The sequence below is a fragment of the Hoplias malabaricus genome, chromosome 12, assembly GCF_029633855.1.
Source record: "Hoplias malabaricus isolate fHopMal1 chromosome 12, fHopMal1.hap1, whole genome shotgun sequence".
NCBI classification, from domain to species: domain Eukaryota; kingdom Metazoa; phylum Chordata; class Actinopteri; order Characiformes; family Erythrinidae; genus Hoplias; species Hoplias malabaricus.
This window is the reverse complement of record NC_089811.1, coordinates 12,653,597-12,667,778: the sequence shown is the minus strand read 5'-3', so window position 1 is coordinate 12,667,778 and position 14,182 is coordinate 12,653,597. Positions and strand designations below refer to the sequence as shown.

At 35.4% G+C, this 14,182-nt stretch overlaps 1 protein-coding gene across 1 annotated transcript in view; it reads right to left on the bottom strand.

Annotated features, from left to right (window-relative positions):
• Positions 1-6,924: 6,924 nt before the first annotated feature.
• Positions 6,925-14,182, bottom strand: part of tmem163a (transmembrane protein 163a) — a 75,093-nt gene continuing 67,835 nt past the window's right edge. Inside the window, exons 7-8 of the mRNA XM_066686871.1 lie at positions 13,341-13,482; positions 6,925-10,843 (exon numbers count right to left, since the gene is read on the bottom strand). Coding sequence (XP_066542968.1) covers positions 10,783-10,843; positions 13,341-13,482 — 203 coding nt within the window. The 3' untranslated portion in view covers positions 6,925-10,782. The remainder of the gene's footprint in view (positions 10,844-13,340; positions 13,483-14,182) is intronic.

The following is a 14,182-nucleotide window of genomic DNA, read 5'->3' as shown; positions in this document are numbered from 1 at the left end:
ACTCAGGACCCCAAGAACCTGGGCATATATGTTTGCCACAAGAGAAAACTAGGACATTGCTGACTTTCTGTATATGACATATCACTATGTTGAGCTAATAGTGAGCAATGAGAGGTGTAAAAGTTATCCATAACAATGACCCATAATATTATCACCATCTCATTTTCACTTCACACTGTTAAATGGGTCAGGGATCCGTACATAAATTTCTTTAATTCTAACATCTAAATGAGGATCAAAAGTGTTGACAGAAAATAAATCAACGTAAACAACACATTTTGAGTTGTGTTTTTGTGTAATGAATGAATGAATGAATGAATGCTTTACTGTTACATTGTACTTGTACACTTCATTCATTTAGTCATTCATTCATTCATTCATTATCTGTAACCCTTATCCAGTTCAGGGTTGCGGTGGGTCCAGATCCTACCTGGAATCACTGGGCACAAGCGGAAATACACCCTGGAGGAGGCACTTGTACACTTGCACAACAAAATTAAAATACGTCCCTTTCTCTCGGTACAAATATAACAGGCTTGTTGCTGGGGGCCTGCAGCTGGGGATCTACAGTTACACACTTACACAATATCTCACGTTAGCTTAAAAAGCTATTTATATTTTAGTACCTTTAGGCACAAAGGCATACCAGCTATATACAAAGAAAATATATTGATGTCAACACCCCCATGGACACTAGACCCAAGTCATCTTCACCAGCCCTGGAGCTGGCCTCGGCTCGACTTAGCTGCTCCCCACGTTATGCTCATCTTCTGGTTGATACGGCTAGGCTACAAATCACGCACTATATTAATGTAAAGCCATAGGTTCATAAGGCTACATGACACCTACATAAGCCCTCCATGACAGGTTCATAAACATCTACATAAACAATTAGAAGCAAGATGGTGGACATCTTACATTTTTTCTGAACTTAAGGATATTATTAGAGAGTTTGTCTACTGTTGCGCTACTCTCTTAAAAAGTACTTTAGATTAGAAATTAGAACATCGCTGTGAGCATTTGATGGCATTCAGCCACAAGAGCATTATAAGGTAAGGTAACGATGTTGGATATTTAGTTCTGGATTATAAACACCACTCCAACTCATCCCATTGTTCTAGAGAATACAGTTCCTCCACAGCCACTATCAGTGGGGGGTGAAGTTTATACACTTCTAGCTCATGTTTGGGACGGGGCATGGTAAGCTTAGGCTTAAGTGCAGATGCTGTGTGCTTCACAGAAATGTCATTAGACTGAATTTTCTGGGGCACATGTCCCAATGTATAATAACATATGTGTTCAATATAAGACAGACTTTAAGAGTTAAGGCTAACTCACATATGACAAAAGACTGAATATTAAATGTCAGTATAAATTATAAATATAGACGGAGAACAGCATCAGTGTTTAAATATTGTATCTGCAGTGTGTTATGGCCATGAGCATGTGGCACGTGGGACACAGGAGACTGGGCGAGGTTCAGTGTGAAATGTTCACTATCAGTTTACCCTCCTGATAAACCTGTTTGATTTCAGAAGATCCAGACACTCAGTCCTTCACAGGCCTCATGGAGACTGGAACTTTATATTGTATACAAATCACCTCAGGCAACTGGCTACTCACTCACTCTTTGTCTCACTCACATACATTCACTCACTCAATTATATGCACATTCTCTCCCTCATTGAAATATTCACAAACATGCATTCACTCACTTACACATTCCATCAAAGTTTCATTCGCACACATTCTCATTCTTTCACTCATACATTCATTCACACACTGCCATATGTTCAAAAGGCCACATAAGAGGCAGTATTGAGTATTAAAGTAAGATTTAGAGAATGAATGTGGAATTCAGCAGAACTACATTATTCAGCAAGGCCAGTGTGTTCAGTGAAATCAAAGCAGTCATACATTTCACAAAGTAAATATAATATATAAATAAAACACTAAATATGATTTTATTATATATGTATATATATATATACATAAATGCACACACACACAAACACACAGTTGTATGCCAATGTTTAGACCTAGAATGGTTTTCACTTTATGTAAGTCCAGATGTGTTTTCTGTAAATTTAGCCCAGTCACTGTGAGAAATGTGTGCAATATTTAAATTTGCTGTCATTTAGGATTTATATACAGCTGAACATCAGCTACGCTAAGATTTATTTAAAAGACATGACTACTACATTCAGACACAACTCTCGGACGTGGCGTTTTCCCCATTTATCTGTGTGCTATACTGGGCATGTAGAGCCATCTTGTGGTGAGAAGTTAAAACTGCATTAAAGTCACAATAACAGCTATATATTTTTTGCCTAGAAATATGGGAAGATTTATAGCTGTCCCACTATTTTTCAAGTCATTCTCACTATTTTAAGTCATTTGCATATATAGTTATTGATTGATTGAGTGATTGTTTACATATCTATATAAATATACATGTTATTAACCTACCCACTGATGTCAGACAGTTGTGCAGTGGTAATCTCCTAGAGTGAGACACTTTTTAAGGCCTAGGAAAACTCCCTCCTTAAAGACTTGTAAGGTGAGGAAAATGGTTTAGAACTTATAAGAACTTCAGGTGACAGTTAAGAAAAGTTTAGCTGATTTAGCTAGAGATAGTGTCGCAGCCACACAGCCACAGTCCTGGGGTTATGGGTTTGATCCTCACCTCAGGCCACTGAGGTGAGACAGACAGATAGAGTCCAGTCCAAAAACACAGTGAAACCTTTTAGCACACCCATCATGATATCACTCTATATGTAGTTTGTAATCCATCAATCCTACACCCAGTAGAGGTACAGGAGCAGAAACAATTGAAAAGAAAATACTATAATCATTATAAAATGATTATAATAATTATAAAATAACTCTTAAGGGCAAAAGGACTGAACGATTTAATTAATGGTACCCACATTAGCATTTATTCAAAGATATATTCACTTTATGCCCTGTAGATGGCAATAAAATCTTGTGTCTTCTACTGTCCAGCTCTTCGTGTCCCCAGTTCCACAGATTTGTAGTCACTGGATGAATCCGTTCATGTCCCATAGAGTGGGTCCCCCACATGGGAGCAGCCATGTTTTAGACTTTTCTATATAAACATAGAAAATCACGTCCACATTTATGATTTCTTTTAATGGTTAAAGAATTATTTCTGGCTCTTCTCAATATCACCATTGTGTACAAATACAAATGGACAACCTCACAAACATTTTTTTTCTAAAGCGGCTTTTATTGTCTGTGTAACATTTGGGTTAAAACTCTCCACCATTTGTGTTCTATAGAAATATACAGTTCCACTGAAATATTTACAACTAACTCCCCCATGGGACATCATTTACAAAGGCTGAGTCCAAAATAGCTCTTCATAGTGCACTATTTAGGGTACAATTCATGACCTATGTAGTGACCGAGGGAACAGGAGCTATTTGAGATTCATTTATAGGAAATACATCTCAGGGAAATTGAATAGCACATGCGCACATGCTTTTGACACATAGTATATTTTATTTAATATAACCAAGAATTCTGTGTCTCAAATTGACCCTTAAGTATCTATGTAGTAAATACTATAGAGGGTTTCTATGAGGACATAAAGTGGACAAATACAGAGTCCTGGAGTATTATGCTAACTAATAAATGACTAGATTCTAATAAGAAGTGGACATGTACGTATGTTGCACTTTTCAAACCATAATCTTAAAATGTACTTTATGATTGGTTAAATACATATAGAGGTATTGCAGTGAGCAAAAATGTGAAACCACCCTTCATTTTGAAATCCTGCAAAATCTAAAATTAAGTACAGTTAAATTAAGTTTAATTCATATTTCCCAGATTCGATAAATGGTAATCTATTTTCATAAGGAAGAGCTAGTCTAACAGCTCTTTGTGTACATACTTTCACTGTGAGAAGACAACACTACACCCAGGGTCTGAAGGGATGTGGAGCAGTCAAAGAGCTGTTACTCAAAAAAAATCAAACAATCTGCTGGTGTCATTTGTGGTAAAATATCCCATAAATTGAGATATTTAATAATAATTTACTATTATGGAAATATTTTCAATATTGAATAAAATATTGGTCTCTGATTACAGTATTTTTTATAGACTGGTTTTGCTTTTTCTGTCTCCATCTTCAATTAACCCTTTACTGTCACTAAATTTGATTTGCAGTGCATTCCACAATACATAAGATCAACTGGGCACACCTTCGTACATTATGCTTTGACTGTTGTGACCATTTTATAAATGGTGCTGCAGTGTTCATAATGAGGACTCCAGAAAAATATGGGAGTAGTAAGTTTTCATTTTTTCAGTTTATTCTGTCTAATCCCATCTCATCAAAACTAGATTTTATGGCTCTAAGATAATTAAGTTTGGAAACTGCTGCTTTAGAGGATGTTAGTACAAGTACAATAGCAAACGTTTAGCATTTAGCCTAGGAAAACACTCCTCACTAATTTACCACATACTGAACTTAACGTCAGTTTGAGACACACACCAAGGAAATTGAGCTTTTCTGCCCATGCAAAGCAAAGCAAAGCAGCAAGTTTGTCAAAAGTGAAGACTGTGTAGTAGAATATTCCTGACTTCTTCCTTCAATGGACAGGCTTCACTTCTAGCTTAAGTATATTTGGCTAACTCACAAATCCTGCCAGGGGTTTGGCTCAAATCAGCTCAGGATGTTGCTATCTGTCTAGCTAAGGCTATAGACTACAGCATGAATACAAGCAGTGCCTATGCTCAGACAAAAATAGAACTTCACATACAGTCATATTCACAGTTTCTCTTTGGAGTCTGGACAGATACCGTTTATACAGTTATACAGCAACAAGCAGAGTTCAATAAGTTAACACTTTTGTGACCATCTTAAACTGGAAACGCTTTCTTTTACAGTCACATTCTAGGTATAAAGGAGGTAAGTGTGAGGTACAAACTCCAAAGAACTAAGTAATATTTTGGGTAATACTTTGGCAAACAAAATGATTTACATTGAAATACCTCATAGTAGAAAACTAACTGCCCAGATCTGATATGTCAGCTAACAGATACAAAGTAGAGGAAGAGCTTACAATGAATATCTTGGATCCTACCCTCATTACATAAAAAAGAATGACCTAAAATTTTGGTGCATGTACCTCACTATTATCCGATTAATATCTAAACCCTGGGGGGACTGTAAAAGAAAGCACTCCCCATAAATTTTACATTAATACACTCGTAGTTGACAACACAACTGTCCAAATTGTCCCCATGACTTACACATGGACCTATTATCTACTTAGTATCTCCTGCTTTACAAAAGAGCGAGATATGTCCAATATAAATAACGTCAATGCGAAAAATCAAAACACTATTTGCCTAAATTGTAAACCATCACAATGTTATATATTCTGTTCAACAACAATGGATGTCACACTGATGGACAGTGGTCAGTGTACTGACCGTATTGAACAGTGCTAAATGATGTAAACAATGGTCTGCTGGAAAAAAAAAATAACATGAAACCATCATCCTATTAGATTAGAGCAATAATACAGAATTTTAGCATAGAGAATAATTATTAATTCAAAAGATAACGAAATAGAAAAAGAAAATTTGCTTAATACTCACACATACGTTAAGCAAAAAACCCCAAAACAACCTCAAATTAATAAATACAAAGTCATGTGCAAAAATTAAGGCGCCCCAAATGATTTTATGACAAAATTATGTTTTGTGGATTTTCTGTATAAAATAAGCACAATATGTCTAAAGAGAACACATTTGTTTTTGAGAAACAAAATATTGGCTTTAATATAGTTATGGCACTTCTTGTTTGTTTTTTATTTTAATAAAAACAAATTAGGCACTAAAATGAGCAAAACAATTATTTTAAAGTGGCAATAAGCCTTTTTTTGCTCCATGCGCCATAGAGTGGGTCCCAGACATGTGGGTGGTCATTACTGAAATGCGGTTAGTACAGAATATCTGATGAATCCAGGCCAGTAGGTGTCAGTATAAGAATATGAAAATTAATAATGGGAGAAAGTGACAGATTGCATCATTAAATATATTCCCAGTAGAAGTCTGTGTCAAATCATTTTCAGTCAGAAAACTCAGGGTGCCCAAACTTTTGCACAAAAACAAAACTAACAGAAACTAGCTTTGCTACAGTGTGACAGTGTGCACTTAGCCATTATGAGCTTGGCCTATGATTGTCGTCCAACAGTAGTGGTGATACATATCAGTGTGCTGTAGGTGAGCTGAGATGCTGAGCTGAGATCAGATCACACTCAATTCTTATTCACATCAATATAATAAATCTATAGCTTTGAGTCTCAAATCTACCAGAGCGTTTTAGGGACAAAGTTAAAAAACATACCCTGTTGAATTTTAAGAAAGAAGATTGAAGAATTTAAGGGTTTCAATCATTATATTTTTAAGAACAGATAATATTATCAGAAAATGTCAACATTTTTAGAACAAAGTCAGTATTTTCATAATGATGTCTAATAAGATTCAAATATTGTATTCTGAGAATGTATTATTGTAATATCTTGATAATAGTCATAATGTTTCGTTAATGTGAAAATCAAAGTCAAAAGTGAAAGTCAAAATCTTCAGGATAAAATGTAAAATTGTGATATTTCGACAATAAAGTAAATATTTTGAAAACTTATTTAATATTTTAAGAATAAAGACAATATTCTGAAGACATCTATTTACTAAAATAAAGCGGTATTATTTCTAGTAAAAGTCACTTTATTTTAAGGGGTAAATTTTTCTGCAGTCTAATAAAAAATACAGTCACTTATTTTCTCAGTATACAATAGATTAATCCACAAAAAATTATTACTTTATTCTAGAAATATTGATTTTATTTTCAAAATATTGACTGCATTCTAAATATACTATGACTTCCTAAAGTGTGAATTTATTTTATCTCAAGATCTAGTATTATTTTTTAATAATGTCCCTAAAATGCCACTGTAAAAATCTACTGAATTTATACATTGACAGATATATGCTATTTATAGATGCAGATCATAGCTGTCAGTACCAGACTCTTTAGACACGGCACATTATTATTAAATATCTATTTGGAAACAAGATTGTTATATTATATGTGAATACTATTTTGTACAATGCTATATATATATATCATATAAAAACTTAGAGCTTTACATGTGACTGTGATCTTACATAGAATATATAAAGGGGCATTCTGACCAAAATTAAAATATATTACCATTATTAAATTTGTTATTGACACAGTTCCTAATAATGTAAATCTGTGCCATACTTGTCTTTCCTGGTTTAATGGTGAGTGAAATCCAGTTCTGATGATGTAATCTGAAGGTCGGAGGGAAAACTAAATCTTGTAGCAGGCCAGAGCAAATACTCATCTGTATATATTATACTCTACAGTGGCCGTGTTAGCAATTAGCATTTCTTTATGACTTATTTGTGAAATGCATGCTGGGTATTGTAGCTAAAAACCACAAATGCAAAAAGGACACAATTATCAATTCTCTCAAACATAAGAGACTGACAAATGCTGCAGTACAGAATATTGTATAAAAAACAAACACAATATTCAGAGCTAGTTTCAGGCCAGAATACCCCTTTAACGTTTTTATGAAAGCGGAATGCAAATTTGTCTGATTGCCCATGTTATAAATTATGTACAAATGATGCAAAGGATGGAAATGAACTTCAAAGTAAAAAAGATAAATCACTGTTGTTACCACTTTACCACATTACCACATGAGTTTACCACATTAAATATAATATACTGTATTTAATTAAACATTTCAATATGGTAATATTTATTAATGTGCTATTTTCTTCCAATTATTTCAAAAACATGGAGAGGTCAATGTGCTTGGGCATTGTGCTCATTCACGATCAGGAATACTCTGATGTTATTTATATATATGGCACTTGTGCATCATCTCTAATGTCTTTTTGAACTGTCTTCCGAGAACCTTTAACCCTTAAGGCCTTGTCCCACCAAGAATAACATATTCACACCTTAAATGAAGTCATCTGAACAGTGCACTCTGAAAAGTCAAAACTGCATTATCTTATTCACCCTGGTTGACAGGTTAACAAATTGACCGGTCGCAGTAACGTTTCAAGCCTTACTTTGTCCTGCATCAACTGCACTAAGAACACTAGAGCTGCATAACATTTTCAGCTCCTGAAAGAGATGGGGAAACTCTGGTTCTTTAGTTTTGTCCAAATGCAAAGTAAAACAATATCATTATTTAGATCTTGAAATAATTTTACACATATTTTTAGATTTGTTTTTATTTTACCTCATAATCACATCATGCTTGGTCTGTAAAAGCCTTTAGAATACATCATTATCGCTGGCATGTTGTAATTTTATTCAACTTTTTTTGTGTTTGTGTTTGTAATTAGAACAGGATTTATTTTAGTTGTGCAAAAAATGTATAGAATATATAGAATGTAAACTGTTTATGAATTTAATTCATTTTGTACATAATTCAATTATTTAATTACTTTCAAATACTACCACAACACACCCCTAATGATTCCAAGGCTTAATGACAATTTGGGACATCAGATGTAGCAAAGTTATCATTCAGTGTATAATGCTGTATTAACTTTTTGGGCCTATAATGGAACCTAGTGGCACTATCTCTGTCAGTTACTATGTGCTTTGTTAGCTGTAATAACAGTTAAAAAAAAAAAGACCCAGAAATAAGTTTCTTAGACATACACAGTCTTTCCTCAGCTGCCATTTTGTGAATTGGTTTGTGTGATTTTACATCTTTCTCAATGTTTTAGTTATTAACCTACTTCATTTTTCCATCCTATTTCATTCTCTTGCCTTGTACATTTCAAATAAAATTCCTGGACTTTAAAGCAAGCTTGGGTATGAGTAAGGCCAAATATACATCAAAATTATTATTATTACTATTATTATTATTAGAAGCATTGAAATTGTTGATATTGCTGTTAACTCTACTTCAGTGCCTAGTGCTTTTTAAAAAAACCATGAAAATGTTTATAGGCTTTCTGTAATGGGGTCCAAAAATGTTCTTTAATCACAAACTTAAAACATGTTAAACTGTAACGAACCCCCATCCTTCTAAATGTGAACAACAAATCAATTACGCCAGCTGACCTTTAAGTTGCACACAGCCACTGGCTTTTCACTGTACCAGGCTGTTTTCACGCCATGGCATTCTAACCATAAATCTTATAGTACAGAAATTGATCTATTAAAAAAAATAATAAATTAAAACACTAAAAAGCCAGCTTTTAGGCTGTTCTAATCTGGATTCCTCTTGGCTTGAAAAGGAAAAAGCCAGACAAATCCTGTTGTTTTTGGATTCAGACACAGATGTCCATGCCAAACAAATCTCAGATTATTCTGAACTGATCCCTACATTATAAGCCATTAAGGATCCGATTTAGAGATTGTTTTATTTTTTTTTTGGTCCTGTAGTGAAATACATTGCACCGCAGGGTAAGTATACTAACAAAATGAGGTTTTAGGCAACAGTAAAATATTTGTGCTTCGTATTCCTTAGAAACAAAACCTGTAGACTTGTACCACTACAAAAAGTTTATTCCATAAACTAAACATCTGAAACATATTATTTTGTTTGATTTCTAGAGTTTAAATCCCTAATATTCCATATATCTCGTGGGCATATTGAATGCTTATATAATGAGTAATGCGGTTTGTTTGTTTGATGTGGCATTGTGGGTAACACTGATGCTTTGTATACAGTAAACAGGGTTTCTTTCCCAGCCCACCTAACCACAGTAAGACTAAACTACGAACACTATTTTTATTCTCTGTAACATGATTAAAATTCTGATTTGCTTCAGAAAAGGTATATGCCAAGTGCCATAAATGTAAATGTATAATATAATTTTGACACACAAAGTATGTATGACCAGAGTGCTACCTCTCTGGTCCATATCTCAGTAGTTTTGTTAGACTTCCATGTCCATGTGCTGTTATTACGAGATCCATATTGGTGCCCAGACCTCAATGGCTGCTCTAAGTTAATTATCCAAGCAGCATTTTATGTGCTTTATTATGGAGTCATCTAAGTTTTTCAGTCTCAAGGGCTAGTGTGGCAACTCTCCAAATGCCTGGCTACATGACCTTCAGTATCACTGAGCATTTTTCACAATTGTAAATTTTCTTTGGCACGACAGGTCTTCATTAGTTGGTAAACAGGAAGGAGAAAGAGGGAAAGGGAGGGTAGCTGTGCTGAGGTGTGAGGGTGGAAACAGTGGGGCACCCAAGTGACCTGCACCAGGAGAAAGACATCCCGTTGCAGGTGGGTGGAGCCAAATATGGTGAAACGGGGCTTTTTTTACGAATGAATGGTGATAGTGGAAACCTCAAGGTATCTCTAGCATTTGCTAAAATCACTATAGAGAATTGGATTTATTGAAAAGAAACCTGTTGCGAGGCTTTTATCCAACTACAAGGATTTCCTTGTTTTGAGACACGGTTCCGTTGCTTGTCCTTGCTCTTCTGCTGAGGTCTTGTTTACAGCTGTGTGGAATTTGAAGATCAGATAAAGCATGTGGTGAACCGCTGCTCAGATGGAAATGGAATCACAGATGGAACTGTTCCAGTTTGGATCTGCTTGTATGTAAATAAGTGTGTGTTTGTGTGAGGTGGAGGTGTAAGAAGATGAAGCTGATGGGCTTTCCAACGTAGAATTGCCCATGCCTGTACAAGTACCTCCTTCTTCTGTATTTCCTCAATCATCCACACACTCACTCAAAACGCTCGTAGTTCCTGGTTTGTCGTACCCTTGGCACCATGTCAATTAACAACCTGTAGTAAAAAGTAAAAGTCTTGGTTATATTTTTTAAAGCAGTCTTACCAATAAATAAGAAAAAATATGGCATACATACGGTTCTCCCCTTCATCAAAATAGACCACTTAATTCATAATATCAATCTATAGTTGGCGCTATGCCCATAAAGGGAATTCTGGGTCTAAGCTGGATTTCTCTGCGATAGAAATTAATGGAATATTTTGAAATTGTTGCTACTAATATTTTTTACTGACACAAAGCACAAGAACCATTTTCAAAAATGTCATTCATTTATTACACAGAGAAATACAACTTATATATGAATATCTAATATGGGCATGACTTTTTTATCCTTGCTTTTAGGTCACATTGTGTTTTTTGCTGTGGGTTCCCTTTTGGTGACCGACTGTCTGGCTCCATAGAACAGCACAAATGTAAACAGTTGGGAAAGATGGATATATTTATCTCATACACAGCCAGGTGTGTAAATTTAATTTAGTGATGGCGAGACAATAAAACAATTCCTCAGAACTCCAAAGTTTGTTTTTGTTTTAAGGCTACAGGTAGTATGTTCAACCAGTAATACCAAGAACGTCCTGTAGATGGCACATTATACAGGGGCATAGTGATGTGACCTCATCTAACAGATTCTTAATGGAAAACCATCATTAACAGATAAACAGCAGAACAAACTGGCAGTTTCTCTTTATTAATCAAGTATATTGGAGAAAGACAGGTCAGTGAGCAAGTCCAAATAACTTTAGAAACATACCCAAAAAACCAACAACTATCAACATTTGTGATCAGTTTCACAGAAAAAATATGCAGAACTGGTAAGTCTAATGATGATAGTGAAAGCAGTGGAGTAAACCACTGTGAGGCACACAAAGCGGATAAAATAATTATATCTTGCATCTATAATTAGCACAAGAGTTTCATTGCATATTAAAATGTACTATTAAATATTATATAGTTATGTTAAGTATGAATACTGGATGGGACAACACTCTGCACTGGAGAGGGTCTCACAGCATTTAAAAACACAATCCCACCATCTCTTAGCGTTAGATGGGTAAGTCTCCCAATGTGTTTTATAATGAGGAGTAAAATGCCAGTATACTCTGTTAAAATTTGCAATTTCATCATAGAATCCAATGGAAAACTGTTAGCCTCTACTGCAGTTCTGTACTCTTATCACCAAATCTGTGAGAACATTTAATACACAGACTATATACAAGCTTCTGTATAGTGTTATTTCACTGTTGTGTTTCAGCGTGTAAGAAACTACAAGCAAAAGCCATGTATATTTGTTTCATTCTTTTCATCCTGTTTACAGGGGAGATAGCCTGATAATGCTGATTCTGAGCTCTGACAGTGAAACATATTCAATTTGAATAAAATGATTCTTCTTGTCTAAAAATGAGATGATTGGTGATGTTTCCATAACACTGCAAAACTTCACCCTATGTAGTGCACAGTGTAGGGCATAAAATAATGGTTTCTGCACTAACATAGTGCACTGTATATTCAATTTTAATGGGTGCAGTAGTCTGGTGCTATTTGTGACGCAGCCCAAGTTACTCTTTACTGCGTGACACAATTGGACAGAACAGGGACCACTAACATGATGAGGTTGAATGGGTCAAGGTAATTTTAACATCTAAATGAGGGCTGTTTTGAAAGAAACAACAAAATGATGTAAGCAACCCAGCTGTTTCAGCTGTATCTTTGAGTAATGGGTCTTCATTAATGGCAGATCCTATACACAGTGACTTTGTGAGAAACAAGAATAGCAGTATGAAAATAGAGGTATTATCGATAATTAAAGCTATGTTTAAGTGTGACATTTTACGTAGCATAATTAAATCTGATTATAAAATGGCACATGAACCTTAAACAGCTTTGTATGCAGTGAGTTGGGGTTGGGAGAAAATTTATTATTACAAATTACAAATAATTACAAACAAAATATGGCAAATGTTATTTACACTAAGTGTATATAGTAACATAATACTATTTCCTATGTCCTCCTAAGTGCACCTAGTAACACCATGAAGTCTGTGTTTATCGGTGTCTCCTAGGGAAGTTAGTTTGGGAATTTGGGGTTGTGCAGTGTATTATCCCCAGTGTAGTGTGAGCCTGACATTTTTCCAGTCTCCATAAGAATTGGCAAATAATAATAATAGTGTAGTGTGAGATTCTGTTTATAATCTGCTCCAACTTTAAAAGTTGTGTAGTGTATCCAAGGCTTTAGGGAGGTTCTGGCGTCAAATGGAAATCAGTTTCTATGTCTCATAGTCACAGGGTGAGGGAGGGAATATAGCCAGACTGCGGAAATAGTGCAAATAGCCGGCCTGTGCAAATAGCCAGCCTGTGGAGGGCGTGCTATGTTTAGTTAGTACAAATAGACACTTTTAGGTGATTAAATATTATTTTTAATACCCTTAATTGTAGGAGGTTGGTGGATGTGCAGGTTTAAATGCATTGTGTATCATGCAAAATGGATGCACTTACTTCACTCCATAAGCTAGAATGATGAGTCCAATAAGTACACCAACGGTGCCATCCAAGAACCAGACAGAGGGGTGATGCTTAAAGACCTCTGCACTGATGAGGATTGAGAAGCCCATAATCCCACCAACCAGGGAATTAAAAGCTGTAGAAAGAGACCACAATGTATGTATATATATATATATATATATATATAACCTTGACTTCAAAATTGTTGTTGTTTTGTGCAAAAATAGCTCATCTGGGTTTGTGTTCCTCTACTTCTTCATCAGTGAACACAGGACACTGTTGACTGGATATTTTGGGTTAGTGGACTATTCTCTGTCCAGCAGTAACACTGAAGTATTTAATAACTTCGGCAGAACCACTGTGTTTGTTCCGCTTTTATCAACACAACCCACATTAACCACAGGGGAATGTGTCAATATGTGTATTTCGTTTTCTTCTTCATAATATGCAACTGTTAGTTAATTGTGCAGCAGCACTGGCCTTGGCATTAATGTAGGCGCTGTTCTGGAACAAGGATAATGCACTTCTTGAATCAAAGAAGGTCAGACACAGCAAGATGGTTTGTGACTCCTGACAGGCTTTGATGCTGTTCCTGTCATTTGTTGAGGAATCTTTTATCTCTCTCTCACACACACAGACACACACACACACACTTGTTTCTTTGTCCTTCGGGTCTGCCAAGTTCTCTGTCCTTCAGGAGAGTGAAATGCACTCTGGCGCAAACTTTGATCAATTCCACATTAAAGCTTTCGGCTGATCATATCTCTAGTTTGGAGTTGCCACATGCAAATGAATGAACAGACACCTCCAATTACATGTTTCTTTTCACACATGCA